This window comes from Lontra canadensis, unplaced genomic scaffold, assembly GCF_010015895.1.
Source record: "Lontra canadensis isolate GAN:19392208 unplaced genomic scaffold, GSC_riverotter_1.0 scaffold38, whole genome shotgun sequence".
NCBI lineage: Eukaryota > Metazoa > Chordata > Mammalia > Carnivora > Mustelidae > Lontra > Lontra canadensis.
Genome location: NW_022631032.1, coordinates 18,291,834 through 18,317,379, shown reverse-complemented (window position 1 = coordinate 18,317,379; position 25,546 = coordinate 18,291,834). Strand labels below are relative to the sequence as shown.

At 48.8% G+C, this 25,546-nt stretch overlaps 1 protein-coding gene across 3 annotated transcripts in view; it reads right to left on the bottom strand.

Annotated features, from left to right (window-relative positions):
* GALNT15 (polypeptide N-acetylgalactosaminyltransferase 15) overlaps nt 1-21,964 on the bottom strand; it is a 44,822-nt gene extending 22,858 nt beyond the window's left edge. For all 3 annotated transcript variants that reach the window (XM_032869760.1, XM_032869761.1, XM_032869762.1), the window contains exons 1-3: nt 21,211-21,964; nt 8,042-8,208; nt 1,332-1,536 (exon numbers count right to left, since the gene is read on the bottom strand). In XM_032869760.1, coding sequence (XP_032725651.1) covers nt 1,332-1,536; nt 8,042-8,208; nt 21,211-21,737 — 899 coding nt within the window. In that variant the 5' untranslated portion in view covers nt 21,738-21,964. The remainder of the gene's footprint in view (nt 1-1,331; nt 1,537-8,041; nt 8,209-21,210) is intronic.
* Nucleotides 21,965-25,546: the final 3,582 nt, after the last annotated feature.

Here is a 25,546-nt window from a genome sequence, read left to right as displayed (position 1 = left end):
AGGTCTAGATGAGCTTACAGGTCCCTCTGAAAGCCATCTTTCAGTGACATGGGATGAGAATTAGATGGGGAATAGGCTGGACCAACTTTAGTTCCCACGGCAATGATACACGGTCATTGTGACCGTGAGGGCAGAATCCAAGATGTCAGCGTTTGTTGGGTTTGTGTGTTTGCTTGTCCTCATCCTGGTGCTGGATTTATACACATCTCCTTTTCTTCTGAGATAATAAGAGACAGGAGTGGGTGATAATCTGTATCACAGTACTGGTCAAAACTAATCCTTCCTGATTTCACTTAAACTCTGATTGTTCTTTATTAAAAAGGAATTGTTGGACTATTAGCAATTGACATCATATTGCTTGAAACCTCCCTCATTGAGGGAAATATGCTAATTCCTCTACTTCTTCATCCAGAAAGGGCTTTTCTCAGATGTTGTCAACCCCAACTTCAAAGGAGAGAGCGAACCTTCACCATGGGGAGGAGTGCAAGAATAGAAGTCATAAGGCTTGGTTCTGGCATCAGCCCTATTTGGCTGGCCATCATCAGAAACAATTGTTTGTTGAGCTCCTACTGTGTGATAGGCCTCCACAAACCCCCAGGGGTATGCCTGGGTGGGCGAGCCCAAGGTGGGCTAGCCACCAGGTTTTGCTTTCCTTACTGAGATATTCAGATTGAGGAACATTGTTGACAGGACATATTTAGGAACTGTATGAGGAGAACAGGGAAGTGGGTAGTGAATGACAGCATGATGGGGGAAGAATAGAGAAATGGTCAAAGAAAAATTTTTAAATGTGGGGCTAAGGGGTGTGTAATGACTTCACATTCCTGAGGCCTTGGTTAGAACCTTGGAGACCGCTCATCCCGAAAACCAATGCTGGTTCTTGATGGAAGTTTAGCAATCACAGGGTCTAACACGTTCGGTTTAGGAATAAGTACCTATGAGCAAAATAGAAAGATTTTTCCCAGTTTATCTAGTAATCCTGATTAAAATTCCTCACTTTTCAATGAAGGGAGTGTTCACCATGGTAAGTCATTACCCTATCCAGGAGTGTTTGCCACTTAAGAGAAGCTGTTTCTCCAGGCCCCTGTTTTGGTCTTTAGAAAACAAGACAGATGGGCTAGAGGACCTCTAACTTCCCTTCCAATGTACCTCCTATGCTTTCAAAAAGGCTTTAACTCAAACATCTGAAAAAGACAAAAAACATGTTGCTCTGGCACGGGGGAGCCTTGGGGACTTGTTCAATGGTGGCTAGATGTTCTGTGAGTGGTGGAGACTGTAGACTCTTTCTCCCAGCCCCAACTCCGCCCCCCAGAACCCAGGGACAAAGTTACCTGTCACCAGCTATTCTGCTGAGGAGGGGCTCCAGCCAGCCCGGGTGGCACTCACAGTGGGAATCCATGAAGACCAGCACATCCCCAGTAGCCCTGGTGGCCCCCAGCATCCGGGCCCCAATGGCCCCCAGCCTCCTGTTGCTTCTGAGCAACTTCACCCCCTCCAGCCTGGCCACATACTCGCTGAGAGAAGACTTGAGTTGTCCTGGAATCAACAGAGTTGTGGTCAGTGGGGTCACAGATGCCGCAGCCAATGAGATCATGATGACTGTCCCTAGGATCATTGTCAGTCAGTCTCTCTCTCTCGAGAGCCGTGGTGAGCACCAGGGTCTCAAGACTCAGATACATGACACTGTGGTTGTTGCTAAGATATAAGTTGCTTCATTAGTTTGCGGTGGATCAGTACTCTCTCCAGTAAAAGCCAGGAGAGACGGTGTCATAAAACCAGGAGAGGGGAGAAATGGCTAACCTTCTCTAAATGCATGCAACAGGGAGGTTACACAGATACTGTTGGTGCCTGACTCAGATGGCCTGGGGTCCCTTTTTAGGTTTGGTTTGGTTTGCACATAGTCAGCAGCTATAGGTCTGCTGCTAACTAGTCTGCACCCTTCTCTGGAGACACGCCTTTGGGTATCAAACTGCATCACCAGCGAGTGCCAGTGAGTCCTGCAGAATGCCGCCCCTGGTCCCAGGTGCCAAGGGTCAATGACCAACCAGCACAGGGCTACCAAAGCCCACTCTCTTGCCTTGAGGCAAGACAGACTCTGGGATGCAGTCGGCACTGCAGAGCTCTCCACGGGATCAGGCTATGGCTGGACTTCATCTGAAACCTCATATTAGTTCAGCTCCTTCCTCTGCGTTGCCTACTTCCCCTACCCTCCTACAGGCTTCCCCTGAGAGTACATCCCCTAAAATTCACAAACCCATGAATCCCATCTCAGACTCCACTTCTAAGAAATCTGACCTAAGACAGTGGTCAAGAAGGTCAAAGACAGAGGCCCATTAAATATGGCTATCAGTAGATCATCGGGGTGCTGGCCAAAGTGGCTTCATTGTAGTGGTAGGGGTGGATGGACAATGCAGTGGGTTGAAGAGAAAGTGGGACATGAGAAATCGAGACCAAGAGTCTGACGTTCTTTTAGGAACCATGATTCTAGAGGAGATAAAGGAAGAGAGAGACTTATTAGGTTTTGTGTTTAAGATAAGAAAAGCTGTGTGTATGCACCCACAAACATGCATACATCAAGATGAACAAGCCAGTGGAGACAATAGAAATAACGCATTCATGGAGAAGTCCATGAAGTCTTGGAAATGGGGACCCCTAGTCCACTGAACTAAGATCTCAAGGGCAAGGATTATACCTTCTGCATTTCCAGGGCTCTGATCCCTAGCACAGGGCTGGCCCATGGTAGGCATTCAGTATATGTGTGTTGAACAGAACTGTGCCAAAGAACAAGAGTTTCCCTGGTTTTCCAGCCCAGAGGCAGTGTTGATGGGAATGCACATAGACTTGCTACTTTTGTAGCTGTGTCTCCAGGGAGCTGGGGAAAGCTCAGGCAGCCTTACCTGAAGACCCCACCAGACTCCCTGGAGAGCTGTCTTCTGAGTAGCATGCAGCTAGCTCCTCAGGGAGACTTTTCTATAAAGGAAACTGTCCTGAGCACTAGACATAAGGATTCCCAGTCAATGGCTGTTGGATTTCTTGGTGGCAAAATATTATGCCAATTTATTACTTTATAATTATTTTTCTGGTAAGCTTGTTAGTCCCAAGTCCATTCCCTAGAGAAGGAGCTCTGTTAGCAAAGCTATTCAAATTTCTGAACTTGACTGTATGAGAGCCAGCCCCTCGGTGACCCCACAGTACTGAGAGCTGCTAGTTGTCTTGTCCAACATTCATTCTCCCCTTCTACCGTACTAGCAGAAACTTGATTTTCTTCAGAGCAGCTAAAAGCACTAACCTACCAAGACTCTCTTGCTGTTGCTAATAACCTTATAATCTAACTCTGGTGGAAATACACTAGGTGAGAAGATTCTGGAAAAACTATTGTTTTACCGATTTTTTTCTAAAGGACAAACTTGGCTGACCTCTGTCTATCTGCATTTCTTCCTTTCCTGCTTGGAATGTGATGTGATATCCAGAGGTAGAGCAACCTCAATGGATTATGAGAACAAAAGCCACACTCCCAAGTAGGGCTAACTGGAAGGAAGAAGATGCAGAGGGCGGAAGAACGAATTCCTATTCTCCTGAAACTGTTCCAAAAAATAGAAATGGAAGGAAAACTTCCAAACTCATTTTATGAGGCCAGCATCACCTTGATCCCAAAACCAGACAAGGATCCCATCAAAAAAGAGAACTACAGACCAATATCCTTGATGAACACAGATGCAAAAATTCTCACCAAAATACTAACCAATAGGATTCAACAGTACATTAACAGGATTATTCACCACGACCAAGTGGGATTTATTCCAGGGCTGCAAGGTTGGTTCAACATCCGCAAATCAATCAATGTGATACAACACATTAATAAAAGAAAGAACAAGAACCATATGATCCTCTCCATAGATGCTGAAAAAGCATTTGACAAAGTACAGCATCCCTTCCTGATCAAATCTCTTCAAAGTGTAGGGATAGAGGGCACATACCTCAATATTATCAAAGCCATCTATGAAAAACCCACCGCAAATATCATTCTCAATGGAGAAAAACTGAAAGCTTTTCCGCTAAGGTCAGGAACACGGCAGGGATGTCCGTTATCACCACTACTATTCAACATAGTACTAGAAGTCTTAGCCTCAGCAATCAGACAACAAAAGGAAATTAAAGGTATCCAAATTGGCAAAGAAGAAGTCAAACTATCACTCTTCGCAGAAGATATGATACTATATGTGGAAAACCCAAAAGACTCCACTCTAAAACTGCTAGAACTTGTACAGGAATTCAGTAAAGTGTCAGGATATAAAATCAATGCACAGAAATCAGTTACATTTCTCTACACCAACAACAGGACAGAAGAAAGAGAAATTAAGGAGTCAATCCCATTTACAATTGCACCCAAAACTATAAGATACCTAGGAATAAACCTAACCAAAGAGGCTAAGAATCTATACACAGAAAACTATAAAGTACTCATGAAAGAAATTGAGGAAGACACAAAGAAATGGAAAAATGTTCCATGCTCCTGGATTGGAAGAATAAATATTGTGAAAATGTCTATGCTACCTAAAGCAATCTACACATTTAATGCGATTCCTATCAAAGTACCATCCATTTTTTTCAAAGAAATGGAACAAATAATCCTAAAATTTATATGGAACCAGAAAAGACCTCGAATAGCCAAAGGAATATTGAAAAAGAAAGCCAAAGTTGGTGGCATCACAATTCTGGACTTCAAGCTCTATTACAAAGCTGTCATCATCAAGACAGCATGGTACTGGCACAAAAACAGACACACAGATCAATGGAACAGAATAGAGAGCCCAGAAATAGACCCTCAATTCTATGGTCAACTAATCTTCGACAAAGCAGGAAAGAATGTCCAATGGAAAAAAGACACCCTCTTCAATAAATGGTGTTGGGAAAACTGGACAGCCACATGCAGAAAAATGAAATTGGATCATTTCCTTACACCACACACGAAAATAGACTCAAATGGATGAAGGACCTCAATGTGAGAAAGGAATCCATCAAAATCCTTGAGGAGAACACAGGCAGCAACCTCTTCGATCTCAGCTGCAGCAACATCTTCCTAGGAACATCGCCAAAGGCAAGGGAAGCAAGGGCAAAAATGAACTATTGGGATTTTATCAAGATCAAAAGCTTTTGCACAGCAAAGGAAACAGTGAACAAAACCAAAAGACAACTGACAGAATGGGAGAAGATATTTGCAAATGACATATCAGATAAAGGGCTAGTGTCCTAAACCTATAAAGAATTTAGCAAACTCAACACCCAAAGAACAAAGAATCCAATCAAGAAATGGGCAGAAGACATGAACCGACATTTCTGCAAAGAAGACATCCAGATGGCCAACAGACACATGAAAAAGTGCTCCATATCACTCGGCATCAGGGAAATACAAATCAAAACCACAATGAGATATCACCTCACACCAGTCAGAATGGCTAAAATTAACAAGTCAGGAAATGACAGATGCTGGCGAGGATGCGGAGAAAGGGGAACCCTCCTACACTGTTGGTGGGAATGCAAGCTGGTGCAACCACTCTGGAAAACAGCATGGAGATTCCTCAAAGTGTTGAAAATAGAACTACCCCATGACCCAGCAATTGCACTACTGGGTATTTACCCTAAAGATACAAACGTAGTTATCCGAAGGGCACGTGCACCCGAATGTTTATAGCAGCAATGTCTTCAATAGCCAAACTATGGAAAGAACCTAGATGTCCATCAACAGACGAATGGATAAAGAAGATGTGGTATATATACACAATGGAATACTATGCAGCCATCAAAAGAAATAAAATCTTGCCATTTGCGACGACATGGGTGGAACTAGAGGGTATCATGCTTAGCGAAATAAGTCAATCGGAGAAAGACAACTATCATATGATCTCCCTGTATGAGGGAGAGGAGATGCAACATGGGGGGTTAAGAGGGTAGGAGAAGAGTAAATGAAACAAGATGGGATTGGGAGGAAGACAAACCATAAGTGACTCTTAATCTCACAAAACAAACTGAGGGTTGATGGGGGGAGGGGGGTTGTGAAAGGGGGGTGGGGTTATGGACATTGGGGAGGGTATGTGCTATGGTGAGTGCTGTGAAGTGTGTAAACCTGGCGATTCACAGACCTGTACCCCTGGGGATAAAAATATATGTTTATAAAAAATAAAATAAAAAAAAAAAGATGCAGAGGGCGGGGTGCCTGGGTGGCTCAATAAGTTAAACCTCTGCTTGGGTCATGATCTCAGGGTCCTGGGGTTGAGCCCCGTTTCAGGATCCCTGTTCAGTAGGGAGTCTGCTTCTTCCTCTCCCTCTACCCCTCCGACCTGCTCTTGTTTTCATTGTTTGTTTTGCTCAAATAAATAAATAAATAAATAATTAAAAAAAAAAAGTTGAGATGATTTAAAATAATTAAATTAAAATAAAATAATAAAAATAAAAAATAAAATAAAATAATAAAATAAAAAATAAAATAAGAAGAAGATGCCAAGGACATCGGAGGACCCGAGTGCCCTAGGGCACAGCTCCTCTGCTTCTACACACACAAGGAGAAGGGAAGGCTACCAAAGGACACTGACATAACACAGTTCATCAGCTGATGGGGGAGGAAGCACAGATGTGCTCTTGGGAGGACTCTGGCACAGCCAAGAGTTCAGACACTGTGGGTACTTCCACCAGCCAGCTGAGCCCAGCCCAGGAACTGCTCAGTGATCCTGCCTAATATGCAGCCAAATGTACCCCAGTAACCTCACGCACTTCCAGGGCCTCTGGCTCGTCCAATTCACTGCCATGACTGAGCTGGGCAAATTCCCCACATGAGGACCTACAGAAGACCTAACAGAGGCCTGTGGCTACTCAAGCTTGTCTTCTGTCATTCCCCTCAGAAAGGTGTTTTTTGGACCTCAGCAAGTGTCCATTTTCCCTGGGAGCAGTCTGTTCTCCCCCACAGAGCCAGGAAGGACCTCCACAGTCCATTTGGTTGAGCCAGAAACAAAGCCTGAGAAGAGCAGTGGTTCTCAAAGTGTCATCCACGGACCAGCATCATGCATGTCACCTGAGACCTTGTTAGAAATGCAAATTCAGGGACACCTGGGTGGCTCAGTGGGTTAAGCCTCTGCCTTAGGCTCAGGTCATGATCTCAGGGTTCTGGAATCGGGCTCTCTGCTCGGCAGGGAGTCTGCTTCCTCCTCTCTCTCTGCCTGCCTCTCTGACTACTTATGATCTCTCCCTCTCTGTCAAATAAATAATATCTTAAAAAAGAAAAAGAAATGCAAATTGGCGCGTCCAGTGCCAGATCCAGAAACTCTGGGGAGATCCTAGCAATCAGTGTTTTAACAAGCCTGCCAGGCGATTCTGATGTACATTCAAGCTTGAGAAGCACTGACCTAGAACCTTCTTCTGGCTCCATCTTCTCTGAGTGACTCAGCCATTCAATGGACTGGTCCCTAGGAGTGAGTTTCCCATCAGTGGAAACATTTGAGCAGATTCTGTAAGTCTGGGCTCTGGGCCTGACTCGCTGCCTTTGGCATGACTCAGTCCTGGTCAATTCTCTTCTCTAGGCCTCAGTTTCCTCGGCTGGAAAATGAATAGATTGGGCTAAATGAGAATGATTTGGGGACTCATACATGTCAAGTGCTTCACCCAGTGTCTAGGAGGCAGTGAGACCTTAGGAATGGCCACCCGGCTGTGATTCCTGAGTGTCTGGGGAAGAAGCATATTGGACTGTGGGGATGCTGGGACTGGGAGGGACCCCACTGGAATCAGGCTGGAGTGCCCCTCCTGAGATCCTCACCAGAACCTCCTTGTCTTGATTGGCTGCTTTGTCTTCTCTGTCTTCTCCCCGAAACTGCCTTACTGGGTGCCCCTGGGGCTTTTCACTAATGAGTTACCTGCACCTGATCATCACCTGGAGATATGCTTCTGGGAACCTTGACTCTACAGGCTCTAAACCCTAATCTTTGCGTGGAACTCCCTCCCGCCCCTCCCAAGGTCTCAGCCCACCGAGGAGCCAGGAGGAGCCCATAGCCACCTTGCTGACTGAGGTCGTCCACCAAGATGATCTCCTTCAGAAAGGCCCTGGGCACCGTGTCAAGGATGCTCTGCACGGTCCTCAGGAGGGTGGACCAGGCCTCGTCGTGGAAACAGAGGATGACGCTGGCGGTGGGCAGGCTGTCTCCGTGGTGCTGCTGCAGACACCTGCAGAGAAGAGGAGCAGGGAGCCATAGGAAGAGAAGACCAAAAGGAGCACTGAACCTCCTCTAACACACTCCCTTGGCCCTGGCTGGGGCTGCTTTAATCAGATAGCTCCCCTGCCCCCAACGAGCTCTCTGGATTTGCTTGAAATTTCCATGGAAAGCGAACCCAACATGTCCTCACAGTAACGCTGTCTGCTCTCTCCCAATCCTCAAATCCCAAGAGCATCGCCTCTCTCATAGCAGTTGAGAGGTACTGGCACTCTTCCCTGCAAACAACTGTTCTAACCTATAAAATGGGAATGAATGACATCACCAACCTCATAGAGCCTAAAGAGGATGAGGTACATAGTGAGTGTCCTGTGAGCACGCCTTGTCCTTCGTTTAAGGGCAGAAACACAGTTTTCTTTATTTTTGTATCTGTATAATCTAGCACAGCACCTGGCACATCATAAATGTTAAGCATTATTAGTGTTCTTGAAGAAGGGAACCTTTGTGAGTGCCAACGATACGCCAGATACTGTGCTAGGTCCTCAAACATATTACTGCTTGTTTACTCTGCAATAAGTCTTTGGTTTGGGATCTTACCCCCATTTTGTGGATAAGGAAACTGAGGGTTAGAAAGTGGTCAAGACTTATCAAAACTCCCAGTACTGGTAAGTAGCAGAGCTTTGAGCTCCTGGGCTATTTACCCTCTGGGGGTTTGCTGCTGGAGATGTAGGAGTGGGAGGTACCACCTTTGCGAGGATCCTGCCCAGTTCCCTCTTTCCTTTGCAGATGAGTAAGAAACTCTGTATTTGCATTGAATCTGGGGAGAGTTCTGAGTGAGACCACAGTGGAAGGACTTAAAATAACAACAGGATGCTGGGAGCAGTGTGTGGCTCACAATTGTTCACAAAAGGCACTTTTTCTTCTAGGTAGCTTCTGAATGTCCCTCCTGATTTGCATTTGAGGAGGGGTTGGCTCAAGGACCTCAAACTCCAATACCTAAAGGCAATTGTGATGGTAGAACTGTCTGCCGACAGACCACCGGACTAAGGCTGGCCCAGCCGGAGGGAAAGGCACTCCTAACCAAGGCTGAGCCTCTCAATATGCAGGAAACCTGTGTGACTCCACGTAAAAATCCTACATCAGGGGGTGGAGGGGTAATACAAAGTAAGTGCTTTAAGGTAACAGTAAAACAGAAATCCTAGATTTAAAAAAAACTAAAAACAAAACAAAAAACAACATACGAACATCTCACAAACCAACTGTCAATTATTTTATCAGTTAATATATTAATGCACTATAATGCACTATTTCTTTCCATAAAGGATTTGAAGTCATTCCCAAGGACTCTACACGATAAAATAATGGTAATATAAAAGTAAGGATGGGGGCACCCGAGTGGCTCAGTTAGTTAAGCCTCTGCTTTCGGCTCAGGTCATGATCCCAAGGTCTGGGATTGAGCCCCACATGGGGCTCCTTGCTCAGCAGGGGGCCTTCCTCTCCTTCTGCCTGCCTGCCTACCGTTTCCCTTGCTTTTGCTCTCTCTCTCACTATCTCTCTGTGTCAAATAAATAAAATTAAAAAAAAAAAGTAAGGATGAAAAGTCAGGAGGATGGTAATATAAGTAAGAATAGAAAGTCAAGGGATGCCTGGGTGGCTCAGTCAATTGAGCAGCCAATTCTTGATTTTGGCTCAGGTCATGATCTCAGGGTGGTGAGCTCGAGCCCTGCGTGTGGCTCTGAGTTCAACGAGTCTGCTTGAGATTCTCTCCCTCTCTCGCTGCCCCTCCCCATGCCAGTGCCCTCTCTCTCCCTCAAATGAATAAATAAATCTTGAAAAAGAAAGAACAGAAATTCAACATCTAGAGAAAGAACATAAACATATAGGCCATAAGGGCCTTGGAGTTTCCAGGATGAATTTTAAGTTTGAGCTTCCCAGTAGCCAAAGGAAAATGGGAGGTTTGTTCTGCATGAGAACTGTCACCATCAGAGAAGCTATATCCTAGAATCTTTAGGGAAAATGACGCTCTTTCTAGGACTTTTTTTTTTTTTTTTTTACAATTTAGAACTTTTATTTTGAAACAGTTTAAGACTTGCAAGAAGTTGCAAAAATAGTCTAGAGAGTTCCTGTGTTATCTTCAGGCAGCTTTGCCCAGGGACGATAGATTGCATAACCACCCCCCACGAGCAGAATCGGGACTCTAACTCAGTTCAAGTACTAACAGCTCAAGTACAGGCTTTATTCGAACTTTGCCAGTTTTCACATCTCACACTAGTTTTTAAGAGAAACTCCTGCAGACTTCAGAAGAAGTCCCTAAATGGGTGACTGTCCTTAGAAGAATCCCTAAGACGAATGAAATCATGAATTTTATGTGCACTTTTCCAGGCTGCTTTCAGGGCTGCTCACATAACATGTCCAAAGTGGAACCCCAACCTGCCCAGTAAGGTTTGGGGGGGGGATAACAGAGGCCCCAGGGCTCTGAGGCTCTGCAGAGGGATTCCACCCCTGGTGCCCTTCTCCGCTCTCACCCTCCTTTCTCCTCAAGCCCTGGTGGCGCTTTGCTTCCCCACCTCACCTGACTTCGAGAATTTCCACTCTTCACTTAGGATTGCTCTAGACCTGCTCACAAACAGGTTCAAAATTTCCGTCGTGTCCTAATTCCTTTGAGGTTGAGAGAGTAGGAAAATCCAAGTGTCTAGGATTGGGGCCTCCAGTGGCTGTGAGAATAAATCATGCCTCAGTAAATTCAATGGGTACAAATGAAACCAAAAACATTACTAGGGCAGTGGCTCGGGGGCTGGCTGTTTTCCAACTCAGGAGAGATGCATGGGGACAGGGAGGCCTGCATATGGTATTCTCGTGGCTACAGTTTTATAAGGACTGAACTCTGTCACCTGAGGGCAGAACACAGTCATGCCTTCTAAAAGGACAGGTCTTTTCTCACCCCGAGTCCATAGAATTCGAGCACCGAAAAAGCACAAGTGTGTGTGTGTGTGTGTGTGTGTGTGTGTATGCGCGCACGCACGCGCGTGCGCGCACGCAATGCACTTGTATGTGCTAGCATTCATGCATGTGTGTCCTTAAAAGGTTAAAGAGCTTAGACTTCAGAATCAAATTTAGATTTCAATCTTTACCCTGTTTCCTAACCCTTTGGGTAATATACTCAACATTTACAAGCCTTAGTTTTCTCATCTGAAGACTGAATAATATTTACCTCTGAGCCTTTTGTGAGAATGGAAGAGTAATTATAGGCATTCCACAGACAGCGGCCCTTTTATAGCTATCTTTGAAAAAATGTACTTTACATGTGTATTGTATTTATGCTTATCTTTGTAAAATATAACGATCTCTAAACAACCACTCTACAGGATAGTGTGAAGGGCTGCCTGAATTCCTTTCGGAAGTTGTCTCCTCATGAGCAATAAGGATCACGATATCTATGGTGTTTCCTTTTTCAGTCTGGCCACCAGGAAGCTCAGAGTAAGGAACCAGGATATTTAGTCATTGAGGGGGGTCTATGGATTGCCTACCTTCGTCCTAATTTTCTCTTTGATCCTGACATTCACTCTTTCCATCCAGTCATTTAACAGATATTTCCTGACACCCTGAAGTCTGTGAGGACTGAAAGATGAATTAAACAGATAAGATCCTTAAAGCAGAATCTGTGGCGCCCCACCCCTAGCCCCTTCGGCTGTATCCTTAAAGTACACCACACCATGCCTTCTAACTGCCTCAGGGCTTTCTCTGCCTGCTAGAGATGCTCTCCCCATGCTGATCTGAAGAGCTGCTCTCCCCTGGGAGCCGCACTCAGCCTGTGACTAAAAGGAGCTGACGTATTAGTACCCTGACCCTAAGGAGGTCAAGCATGGATAGACTGTTCCACAGCCCATCCCAAATTCCCCAGCAGGCTGAGCCCTAGTTGCCCACTGAGGCACACACTTGAGAACACACCTTTCATCGGTCTATTTTCTGCTCCACATTCCTAATTCCTTACCAGGGCTCCCTGGCATTGAGCACAAAATAAATCCTTGTCTCAGGCTCTGCTTTGGAGAAACCCAAACTAAGACAGTCTCTGAGGTCATGGAGTTTATATCCTGTGAAGCCGATAACCAAATAATTACTTAACAGCCACACCAAGTGCTCCAAGGAGACCCTCAGGGAGCCAGCAAGCTGGGCAGTGGCATGGAAGCCAGGACCAGAAGGGTGGGCAGGATACCATTTAAGGAAGGGGTTTGGGTAGGGAACAGGGTTCCTGGCAGATGTCACAGCCTCTGCTAAGGCCTGCGGGTGAAAAAGAGCTTGGGCATACGAAGAGCTGAAGGGGAGGTATTCCAAATTGATTTCCCCTTATTTTGATTAACATTATATTAATAGCAATTTTCTATTTTATGATGTATTTTTAAATTGTCTGAGGGAATAAAGTAGGTAGGTAAGCAAACAAGTAAGCAAAAGGGCCCCAGGCAAGTCACTCCCCCTCTGCATGTTTCTGATTCTTTCTGTCAAATGGGGGTGCACGTTCTTCCTGCTCTACCCCTTCCATGGCTTCGCCGGATGGGGGTATCGGTGAGGTGGTGCCTAGAAACTGGTTTTGAGCATTGCAAAGTGGTCCCCAAATGGGACAGGTGGCTGTGAAGAGGATCCCTGAAGAAATGCTTGTTCTCCTTCTTTCCTAGTGCAGTTACTTTCCTTGTCCTTCAACCACAGAGCTGGTGGATATTTCGCCCTCTCAGTGAGTACACTTCCACAAGCTCACCCTGCCCTCGTTTGCCCATCTTTCCTAGAGGCAGCAGTGGGGAAGGAAAGACCAAGGGCTTCGGAATCAAATCAACTTGGCTTTGACTCCTGGCTCCATTTACATCCTCTAATTAGCCAACAGAGGGAGGCTGAAGCGTTCCTATAGCCCAAGGGTGCGGCCGGGATCAGAGGACTCCTCCAGACCCAAGAGGGTTGCTAAATAAATGTTAGCTTCATATCTTCACGCTCCGAGATCAGAGGAGCCCAAGGTCTGTGTTTACACGCAGATGCACGCCCTCGCCGCGTGCAGCTCCAGGATCCCCTGTGAACTCAGAAAATGCATTTGGACGATGATTCTGAGAAGGATGAGTCATAGCTTTGCGCCAGATGGCCTGGCTAGGCCACCAACACCACCCCCACCCTTTCTGTGCCTGGCCAGCGTAGAAAGGATTCTACTGGGTTTTCTGTTTGGGGGTTACTGACCTCCAGCTTCCACCAAATCGGCGGAGGTCCCCCACTCAGATGAGTTTCTGTGTCGCCGCCTGGAGCCCACCGATGCAACAATCTGGGGCCTTATCTGCACCCCTCAGGGCTCCCCAAGCCCCTTGGGTTTAGGGCTGGCTCTTGCTCACCTTCTCACCTTTCATAGTCGCTGAATAAATATTTGTTCAGTAAATGAAGGTGTGGGCACTGCTCTTGCTTGCAAGGAGTATGTAGACTGGTGATCTATAGAAACAGGCGGGTAAGGCCACTGAGTCAGTGTCCCCCGTTCTGCGAAAATCCCAGTGCTCAGTCCGTTTTGTCTGTAATTGGTGGGGTTTATCTTGGGAATAACAATTTCCAGGCCAGGCCTGGAGACAGAAGGGCTGGGACACAGCCTGGGAGTGATCCTTTGAAGGATGGATGATTTCCTACAAATGAGAGAGGTGGATGGGACAGGCTGGAGCCTAGAGCTGAGCCTGAGGCTGCCTACCCATCATTCCCCAGAGTTGGAGAGAAGTCACACAAGAAGCACATAGTCCCCTTCTCTTCATGCGGCCCGCAGAAGCCTCACAGCCTCCTCCTGAGGGGCTCCAGGCCTCCTTGACTCTACTCTGATTCTGCTCCCCGGACCTGGACTAAAGATGGGCACTGACACTGACCAGGGCCCATAAGGCATCCTGGGGCAATTGTTCCCCTAATAGGCATAGCCTTCCCCAAGTCATTGCCAAGGGAACTTTCCAGCCCCTCTATCTCAAGGAGTTTGATATTCAGACATACAAAGAGGGTCAGCAGTTGGTAGCAGGTCATAGAACAGGCAGTAAGCCAAAGACAGGCAGCAGAAGCCGAGAGGTTGCTCAGGGCCTCTCAGATGTCAACGCCCCCTGTCGTCCCCTTCCCTGTCCCCATCTCCATCCCTAAACGCAGATTTGGATCCCCAAGGCTGCCCTTCAGGTGGTGCTGATGCTGCTGGCCTCTGGACCGGAGCCTGAGCACAGGACAGTGGTTGTTAGTGGTGAGACATTAGAAGGCAAGTAGCCAGGAAGACAACCAGCTCACTCTGGGGACACCAGCTGCTGGAGGACATCAGGAAGGCCCAGCCCCAGAGGGCCTCTGGCTTGTGAGCTTCTTGCCTGTCCTCCTCCTGCACACCCGGCCCTCCTCCCTGGGCAGTCCCAGCTCCTCAGGCCCTGTGCAGACAGCTGTGAGCCCACCACCAGCAGCAACACCAGGGTCTCTGCTCCTGCGCACCCCAAAGGGCAGCTGCACACTAGCATCAGTTAGGAGAGTCCCAGCAAGCTGTATTTCACTGGCTGGTCTGGGGTGGGGCCTGGGCTCGATGAGCTGTGAAACTCTCCAGTTGATTCTAATGCGCAGGCAAGGCTGTGAACCACTGGCCTCATCAGAGTTTCTGAAACTCTGACATGAATATCAATCCGCTAGGGATCTCGTTAACAATAGAGATTTTCATCTGGTAGGAGTGGGGCCTGAAATTCTGCATTTTCAATGCTGCAGGCCTGAGGACCACACTTGCAGGGGAAATAGCAGTTTTCCTAAGAATTAAAAAGATAAGAGAGGAGTTAACCACCTCTGATCTAATCCCCCAGCCTAACCCGAAGCACAAAGCTAGACTTTGCTGCATGGACTCCCGTGAACACATTTGATCTCAGAAAGTTATCTTCTGAGCCCACTATAGCCCATCTATAGCATCTATAGCATAAGCCCACTAAAGGGTGACATATCCAGAATGGAAGTTGAGGGGCAGGGCATGGAGGCACCACTCCCAGCTGTGACTGCCCTGGGCTTGAGGACAGAAAGCTTGGTACATGTGTATGCCCTCGGGACTCCACTGGCCAGGGCCCAGAACCAGCACTCCTACTGTCCACACTGGGTTGTCTTCCCTCCCTTCCAGGTTGGGAGGGCGGGTAAGCTGAGCTCCAGCCCAAGGTGACTGCCCCAGCCTGCTCCTTCTGCTTTCGCCTTGCAGCCCCCACCCTGGGGTCGTGCCCACCCACCCCACTCACTCAGACTTACTGATGCCTGCCAACTGTCTTCTCTCTCTTTGGCCATCCAGGTGTCAGAGCCAACATCCTGGGGTAACTCTCCCTGCCTTCCGGGAACGGTTGACAGGAAGGTGGACTGCAACACCACCCTCTCCTTGACAACAAAGCTGCTGCCAAAGCTGCCTCTGGGCCGGAGGGAAGGAAAAAAGGACAGGATACCCCTGCGAGGGTCTCCCGACTGGCTGTGGACCTGGGGCCTTGCAGCCCTGGTTCTTGGCCCTGGTTGTGCATCAGAGTCACCTGGGGAGGGCCAGGCCTCTCTCCAGACCAACTAAGTCAGAATCCCTGAGAGCAGGACCCAGTATGAATAATTTTTAACACTTACCAGGTAATTCCACTATGCCACCAAGTCGGTGATGATTTAGTAGCCCATGGGGTAGAAAATAACTCTTGGATCAGAGATAGGACAGTGACATGCTGTCCACAGCTGCCTGCTCTTAGTCTTCTCCATCTCTCAATTCATTCCCAGGCCCTACACTCAACAATAGGATAAAGAGGGCGCCTGGGTGGCTCAGTCGTTGGGCGTCTGCCTTTGCCTCAGGTCGTTATCTCAGGATCCTGGGATTGAGCCCTGTATCAGGATCCCTGTTGAGTGGGGAGCCCGCTTCTCCCTCTCCCACTCCCCCTGCTTGTGTTCCCTCTCTCGCTGTCTCTCTCTCTGTCAAATAAATAAATAAAATCTTTAAAAAAAAATATGGTGAGGACACCTTTTGTTTGGACTTGAATACCGAGGGGGGGAATCAACACACATTTTATCTCATTTAACCCACAGCCCACAGGACAGTGTTATTTTAGCTACATTTTAGAGGAAACTGTGCAGGGAGAAGTTGAGTGACCACACGGGTCCCACAGGAAGAGCTGGTGCCGGAATTCAGCCTCAGGTCTGCTGTTCTTTGGGCATATGTGTTAGTCACTGTTGTGGGGTTAAAAACCAGGGAGACATGGGCCAAAATAGGAATGCAAGTTCCAAATTGATGCAAGTAGTTAGCGCACAGCAAAGTAGGGCTGAGCTGATGTTTATATTTAAGTACAGAACTCTGGGTCATGAAAGGGACTGTGTTCTCTGCCTCTCCTTTCTATTTTCCAATCCCAGTACCACCTCCTCCATGGAAGCTTCCAGAACTCTACTCCCTCTCCATTCACTGTCCAAATCAGCGGTTCCCTGAATGAACATCAGCTTTTAAAAATTCAGATCACTGCACTCTAACTCAGAACTGTGGAGAGTCTCCAGCAAAGGGGTCTGAAAATCTGCATTTTTAACAAGCCATATGGGGAATCCAACAAGTACATACTTTCATGACCCAACAGCCCATGGCTGCTCAAACACGTGGTCTGTGGACCAGCAGCCCCAGTCCCAGCTAGGAGCCTGATGGAAGTGTCACATCTGGGGCCGAACCCCTGGCCTACTACACTAGACTGTGCATTTTAACCAGAGGCCTGGGGGGCGAGGTTACATACACTTTAATGTTTGAGAAGCGCGGCTCCGTCTAACCTGTTGGGTATAGAGTGTCCGCAGATCAGCAGCTTGAGCATCATGCAGGAAATGTGTAGAAACCAAATACTTGGGCCCCACCCTTGACCTACTGAGTCGGGCGCCGCAGGAGGGGAGGCCAGGAATCTGCATTTCAGCAAGACCTCTAGGTGATCCCAAGTGCACTCAGCTTTGAGGCCACTGCCTGGACCAGGAGATCCCAGAGCACTTTCTCAGTCGGGAGCCTCTTTGATCCTGGCCATCGGTTGCCCTACGCCGGATGCCAGGATGATCAAAGGAGAGCTGGGCCTGGCGGAGCCTTGAAAGCTGTCCTGCCACACAGACTGAATGGGCAAGGCCTCTTCCTCCCCGACCCCCTCTTTGATAGCAGCTTTGAAGAACTGAGTCTGCCCTGGTCTTCCGTCTGGGCCTCTTCACTTCATCCATGCATTCATTCACTTCTACTCCCTCCACCGCCCCCAAGCCCCTGCCCTCCCCAGAGCACGGCCAGTCCCTGTATAAAGAACGCAATGGTCAGTGTGCCCAGAGCTCACCTTCCCCCAGTGATGTCATGCTACGGACCTCTTTTCTGCGTCTCATTTGCTTCGTTCCCCGTGATGCGTGAAGCGCTCCCCCCATCAGTATTGTGCACCGAGTCTGTGCCTTCTGTCTCCCCCGGAGTGCCTCTGGGAGGCACCCAGCTCCCCCAGCGCCCTCTGATCACGTGCTCAGGTGGCTTCCCGCTCCTCAGTGCCACCAATGACGCTGTGACAGACACCGTCCTCCCTATCACCCTGCGGACCCATGTGAGTTCTCTCATTTACGTGGGGAAACTTGAAATGCTTCCAGCCCAAGTGACTTGCCCAGAGGGTACGATGTGGTGGTTAAGAACATGGCTTTGGTGCCAGACACACCTGGTCCGATAACCTGGCCTCAGTCCCTTCATTTTCTGTGCCTCAGTTTTCATTTCTGTGAAGTGGAAATGATAAAGTATCTAGCTTAGGTTCTTTATGAAGATTAAATGAATGAAAACCACTTAGCAGCATCCCCAGCACATAGGAAGTGCTCAGATAAATATTCTCTGTAATTTGGCCTTTCTTTCCAGAGACTGCCTTTTGACCTTTTATACCATTTTTCCCCCCTGTTTCAGTCTTTTGTTATTATTGACTTCCTTGCATGCTGCTTTTCAACATGACCTTCAGCAGTGACCCTAGAGGTCCTCAGATAAAGCCTGTGGCTTTGGGGGGGAATGAACAAAGGCCAGGACTGGTTTGGAGATTTTGGTGCATGAATCGGGGCCAGCAGGACAGGCTTGCAGGAAGCCCTGGGATGGGTGGTGCTTGGTACACTACAGCCAAAGGTAGAGGCACGGGATTTCCAGAGTTCTCCTTGGCCTGGTGGGAAAAGCAGTGCAGGACTCACACGGGGTAGGAACTTCATACACGGCTGGTTTTTTATGAGCTGGATTTGGGCCTGGTTTTGTAGTGGGAGAGGCGGAGGGTCCCGTCCCCCTGGTTGCCTCACTTTGCAGAGAATCCCTTGTGGGTCCTGAGAGGGGCAGGAGGGGGAGACAGCAGCACCTGAGGGGCAGAGGGGAGAGGAGAGAGAGGCTGGGGGCCCGAGGCCCCGGCCACACAGCCTGCATGGGGGAGCTGAGCCAGCAGAGGGCGCCACACACCTCCACACGGAGCTGATGGCGGGCCTGGGAGAACCAAGGCAAGCTTGGCGAGGGGGTTTGCCTTTGACTGCGGGGTTTCCCAGTCTGGAAAGTCCCAGACAAACTGAGACCAGTGGGTTAGGCTGGCTTGAAGAGGCGCCCACTGAAGAGGCTCCCACACACACGCGTCAGTGAACATTGCACACGTGACACAAACCGTACCCGCACTCATACCACACATGCGAACATACACATGCTCTTCACATCCCAAGCATAGCACATGCAACACACTTGCATACACACGTACAACTAGCCTGACACACTTACATTTATGCAACACATTCAATGCACACATGTACCTGCAAACTTGCAAAATAAGCAGTACTTCATAACAGACACATGTATACCCCACACCCACATACACACCACCTACAGGTGCACAACACACACTCTGCAAAATTCACCCAGACTTGCATCACACACACACACACAATACTCATGCACTTCACACCACATGACTAGTACATAACGCACATACACATGTACAACTCAGAGAACAGGTTGATACGACACATGTGCAACACATGCAACCCGCACACCCACACAAGCACATCTGCATACGTAACGCAGTCACCACACAGTGTCTATTCACGCGTGTGCTACGAACACACACACAAAACAAAACCCCAGTCACAACACATACCTGCATAATGCATGTCACACTATGTGCAAAACACACACAATCACAAATGTACCATATATGCCCCTTCATATATCAACATGCACACACATAAGAACATGGATACTTGCATGTGTGACTCCACACTGCACAACTCATACCTGTGCACAGCATAACACGACACACGGAGGATATGTATGTATGTCCAACACAACAGACATGTAATGTACTTACTACACAAAACACACGCATGCACAAACACACATATACAAGGCACCCACAGATATGTGTATGCAGAGCGCATTTCCATAAAGTCCACACACACACACACACACACACACACACACACACGCACACCTGTGGGTAGCCAGAGACCTTCTTGTTTAAGGCAATGTTTCTTATTGGCAAGATGAAGACACTCCTTGCACTACGCCAAAGCAAAAACGTATGCAAAGAATTTGAAAACTATATATTCATTCATTCGGCCCTCATTTCTTTCTGTCTGCAAGGCAGGGACCCGAGCATTGAGCAAACGTCAGGGACCACTTAGTTTTGGTTGTGGTGAGCGTGATGAATTCAAACTTCTGAGAGCACAAAATCGTACCAGGGTGGGCCTGGCTGGGTCTGGAAGTTTCCTGAAAAGAGCTTTTTAAGCGAAGACCTGAAGCTGGAGCAGCAGGGTTGGGATGGGTAAGATGAGTAAGGCAGGCACACGTGCAAAGGAGCCACTGTCTCACGCATGGACCTGTATTTGCATGCCCCGAGGGTGATGCTGGCCAGTCAGGCTGCCAGGAAGCCACCACCTCCCCACCCCCCTGCCGCTGCCCACCCCTGGGCTCAGAGGAGCACATCGCCTCGCTCTTGACTGCAGCTCTACGTAGACCTGCTCACCCAGGGAGGGTCAGAACTTGTGTTTGGTTGGTGGGAAACTCGCTGGGCTCTAGGAAGTGCAGTGGCTTCAGGGAAGGAACTTCCCAGAGCTAACCAGCCACCTTGGCCCTGGCTGCTGGACCAGAGCCCTCTCCTGCAGCCTGCCATGGTGATGGTGGGGGAGGACAGGGGATGCACAAGGGAAGCTCAGCATCTCCCTGGGTCCAGCCTGCATGTTGTAACACTTCCCAGCTTGCCTCCTAGGGTGCGGCCAGGCTAGGTTGCCAGGCTAGGCTGCCGCAGCACAGCAATCTAGCCCCTGAGGACTGGGACTGTGTCCCGAGTCTAGTAAACAAAGGAGGGTGTCATGAGGTGGCAGTCCAGGGAGACTGGAGCTTCTTGGATTCCAGTCTCTGCTTTGGTAACTGCTGGCTGTGTGACTGTGGGCAAGTTACTTGACTTCTCTGTGCCTTGTTTTCATACCTATAAAATCAGCCTGAAGGTAATCCTCTCACTCATCTGACAGAGTTGTAAGGACTAATATATGAACAGCTCTTAGATTAAAATCAGGCACCTGGCAGGAGTCACAGAAATGTTAGTTTCAATTGTTAATTTGACCCAAAAGGAAAGCAAACAATAGCAACAACCATAATATCCAAATGCATGGAGGCAGAGTGTTAGAGGTGGAAAGTGGGCTGGAGAACGTCTGCCCCACGCTCACTCTGTGTTGAATGGATAAAGCTGTTTGACCTGATAATCCCGAGACAGAAGGACTAGCACCGGAGTGAGGAAGAGCAGTAAGAGCTCTTCCTTTTCACACCTGGAGGGCTGGTTAAATCACCGGACCTACCCAGAGTTTCTCACTCCCTGCATCTGGGATGTGGTCTGAGACCGCCCATTACTAACAAGTCCCCAGGTGATGCTTCTGCCACCCAGTCCAGGGACCACATCTTGGGAATTACTGCCCTAAGGACAGTGGAGGTAGAATGGAGAACATTGGCATCTCTGAGTCTGCAGATAAGGCCTCGGGAGCTGGGGGAAAGGAAAGCCAGGGCCTTACTTACAGTGGATGCCGTACCTCAGGCAGCGCCCTCTGCAGGGGAATGCGGGCACTGAACGCCTCCCCCAGGCTGCGTGGGGTCAGCTCATCTTCAGATGCTGCCCCATCTTCCTCTTCCGCGGCCCAGTCCCTCTCTGGAGCCTCTTCATCCTGCCTTCTGCTTGGCTGTTTGATGAGCCGGTAGCTGCCACCTCTCCTGCTCTGGGTCTTGTTCCTTCTGGCCCTGGGTGAGGCCACGGCCACCAGGAGCTGATCCTCCCGCAGAGAGATAAAGGGGGGCAGGCCCTCCAGGGGGCTGTACTCTTGGCCCTCATCCTCGGCCTCCAGCACCCATTCCTGGGATTCCCCAAAGTCCAGGCGATACCCAGCATCTGGGCTGCGCTGGGTGGCCTGGGCTGTGACCGCAGGGTGTGGGACGTGTGAGGGAGGGAGCAGCACGGCCACCATCAGCAGCACACACCCCAGCATCAGCAAGAGCAGCAGGAATGGCAGTCTGCACTGTCCGTGCCGGCATCGCTTCCTTAGGAGCATGTTGCTGGAACTTGCCAAGTGCAACAGGTCATATTCAAGTTCGCGTCCTCCTCCAGCTCCAGGTTCCTTCAGGCTTGCAGGAGAACCTGGCTTCCTAGATCCACCTGGAAGTTTCTCGCTGGTCACTTAACCTGCTCCTTTTTTTCCATCTGGCATTTGCCAACAGCATGTGCAGGACTGACTTGTACTCACAATCAGGAAGCCACGGGACCCAGGTCCCACACTGGGTCCTTTCTGAGAGGATTTCTGTAATTGCCTTCTGAAAGCCCATTCACGGGGTCTTCAAATGGAATCGTTTTGCCCCTTTTACCCTCTTTATCTCCTTGGGGGAAAAAAATTATTCCATTCTGCTCAGGTGTTTGGTCTCACGTGTTTCGTCTCCCCCCCCTACCCCCTGCGCTTGCATGAATGGTCAGGTTGCTATGCGATGTCTTGAGGGGAGCTGGTGGGTCCTCAGTCCAGCAGAGTTGACAGTCGTCCTCCTTTGGACACTTCAAGTCAGGTCAGATCAACAGATGTGAAGCCGCAGGCAGCGCCTGATTTCCTTTCACACATAGCTCCGAGCTCAGCTGAGAGCCCTCTGCCAGACACATCGGGAGCCAAGCGTGCGCCTCGCTCCTGGTCCTAATGCCCTCACTGTTCCCAGACTTTGCACAATCCCACAGAACACAACTCTGGGGCAAAGTAAACACTGTCACCGCCAGGACCAAACCCAAACAGGAACGCCCCAGGAGTTGCAATTTGAATCTCGCAGATAGGAAGACTTCTTTCCCCACCCACAGGGGCAGTCAAGAGTGTTCCCTCCTGATTTCAGGAAGGCTGTAACCTGGGGCATAGATGCAAACAGCTAGCTGTCTGTTTGCACCCTCAGCCTCCCACAAGTGATCTGGGAAGTTAGGCTGGACTCTCCCTCCTTCTTGAGGACCGCTGTCCTCATCCTTCTGAGAATGAGGGAAGCTGGGGGGAGATGCTCTTACACTTAAGCCCCTCCTGCCCACAAGAGCATCCGAATGCCTCCTATACATGGTCACTAAGGGGGGAAATCAGGGAAGGAGTGGTGTGTTCTTCAGTTATAAAACCTTCATTCAACCAACCGATTTTAATGAGCCCCTACTATGTGCCAAAACTATTCTGGGACTGGGAGTGCAGCAGTAATAAAACACCAAAATTTGTCCTTCAGACTGGAGTTTACATTCTAGTGGGACAGACAGATAATTAATTGAAAAATGCAGTGGGCCAGGTGCTGGTAAGGGCTCAGGAGAAAAATAAAACAGGGCAAGGGGCTGGGGAGCATGCACTGGGGGTTGACAACAAACACTGAGTGGTGAGAGAAGATTTCACAGAGGAGTTCGCTTCCGCGGAAGGAGGAGGCCAGGCAGCAATGTGGGGACGAGCATCGGGGTCAGGGGATAGCAAAGGCAAAGATCCCACAGCGAACATGTGCTGAGCCTTTCCAGGAGCAGCAGAGAACCTGTGTGGCAGGAATGGAGTGAGGAGGGCAGAGTGTGGTGGAAAACAGGATGAGAATGGTAAGGGGGTTAAGAGGTGAGGGGGGGGTCATGGAGGGCCTCGGAGGGTATTGTAGGGATTTGGGCTTGTCCTCTTTCCTCTGCGTGAGATAGGAACCCTTGGAGTGTTGTGAGTGGAGGACAGACACAACTGACTTAGATTTGAATGAGATCACTCTGGCTGCTGTGTCGGGATCACACTGGGGGAACAGAAAGGAGGAGCAGGGAGACCAACTCAGGTGCTGTTGCAGTGAGAAATAATGAAGGCATGGACCAAAGCGGAGGTGGGAGGAGAAGTCAGCTTCTGGACATATGCTATCCAGTGTAAAGAGAAAGAAGAGTCCAGGGTGATTGCAAGTTTTGGGTCTGGTGGTTGGAAGAACAAAGTTACCCTTACCCAACAAGGGGAAGGGCAGGAGTTGGTAGAAGGAGATGTAGGACAGCGGCTGGTTGGGCCATGTGAAGTTCGAGATGTCGTGTAGGTAGTTAAGGGGAGGTGACGGGTAGGCAGCGGGATTCTCAATAGCTGGGGGCCGGGGGAGAGGTCTGGCCTGCTGATGGTAAAGCTGCACAGGGACGGTGTCTGAAGCCATGAGATTCAAGGGGGTGATGTAGATGGGAGAGAGGAGGGAATCCAGCATGCTCAGAGTTCCTGGGCTTCTGGCTGACGTAGCCAATTAAGGGTGACCAACCATCACAGCGAGGTGCATTTCTTCTCCTCGCTGCAGAACTGCTAGGCTGCCCGGTAACCAGGAGTGGGGTGTGGGGTGGGTGGGGGGACTGCCATTGGGGAATTCCTGAAATGAATTACTCATTGTTTCTACTTTGATTTTGATCTTAGAATGTGAACTTAAACATCTCGTGGAAAAAAAAGTTTTTCCTTTTGATTCAGTTGCTTCTTCCAGAGCTTGAGCTCAGTGTGTGTGTGTGTGTGTGTGTGTGTGTGTGTGTGAGCATTTTCCCTGAAGACATTCAGAGTCAGAGGCGACATAGTTATACGTGACTGTTCTTCACAGCCCAACGTAGTGTCCCGATGGACAGCAGTTAGGATTGCTGGATTGGGCCATATCTTCCCAATCCCGCATTGGGGTGGAGTGGGGTGGGAGTTATATGACTTTCAGGTTCAAGAGGCAGTCACTCTGGGAGATGTCATTTAGAATTTCTGGGACATTTCGAGGTTAACCAGGATGATTCCAGGAGACTTCCAGAGAACAAGCAATGCTCGGTCTCCAGCCTCAGGGCATAACACCCTCCCTGACTCTCTCCAGAAACACTGGTTTCAAACTCATCAGCCAACCCTCCCCCACCCCTGCCCAGGGACTTTACCTGACTGACCATTTGCTTGACATTTCCTTCCCCAGAAAGCCACCCAGAAGGCTCACTTACTTGCTTTTATGTTTCTTCCGATATTGCCTATTCAAGTGAAGCGTCCCCTGACCCACCTTTCCACACCAGAAGCCCCTCCATCTAACGCATGGCGTTCTGTCCTCTTGCCTCGATTTCTCTGAGGCTCTGTAGATTTGCACAACACTTGATAAGTAAGATAACTCGGTTCTTTGTTGTCTAAATCCCCATCCCACCCTCATAAAAGGTAAGCCCTACAAGGAGAGCTGTTCCACCCATTCATTCACTGATGTTTCCCCGGAGAACTGTGTGTCTGAGTGGGCACTCAGTAAATATTTCTCGAATGAACGTAGAGACAACAATATAGCTATTCTGATTCAAGTCAAGTGAGGTCAGCATGTCCTCTGAGACTCCGGGATTTGGATCAGCCCTAACAGAATCCCACACAGCCCATAATCATGGGATGATACTTGATGATATTTGAAGTCTGCTAAGAATGAAGTAAAATTCCCACATACTTCCCCCATTGACAGAATCACTCTGAGCTGAGGGAGTGGCAGGCCTTTCTGGCCCCAGGCCACTGGGACCATCTACACATGCCCTCTGCTCCATCCCAGCTCCTGGCTCACGGGAGCGAGCTGCTTGTACACCTCCCAGCTAGAGCCTCCCTTCAGCACCCAGGTGTCAGCAAATCCTCCTCAGTCTACAACCCTGGCTCTTAGCTTCTGTCTTTGTGCAACTGGAATTTTTTCTGATCACTGAATTGTTGAAAATGCCAACCATATTCTAAAACTATGGTCGACCAGTTCTTGCTAATGCTGGGTAAGTGTTAGGGGATGATTTGAATTTTGTTGATCCTTACACTGAATTTTCACTGCTACAGTTGAGAATCACAGGCTCTAAGTGAGTTTCTGTAAATGAATTTTTTTTCATAGTTTTGTAACGATACGTGTATCT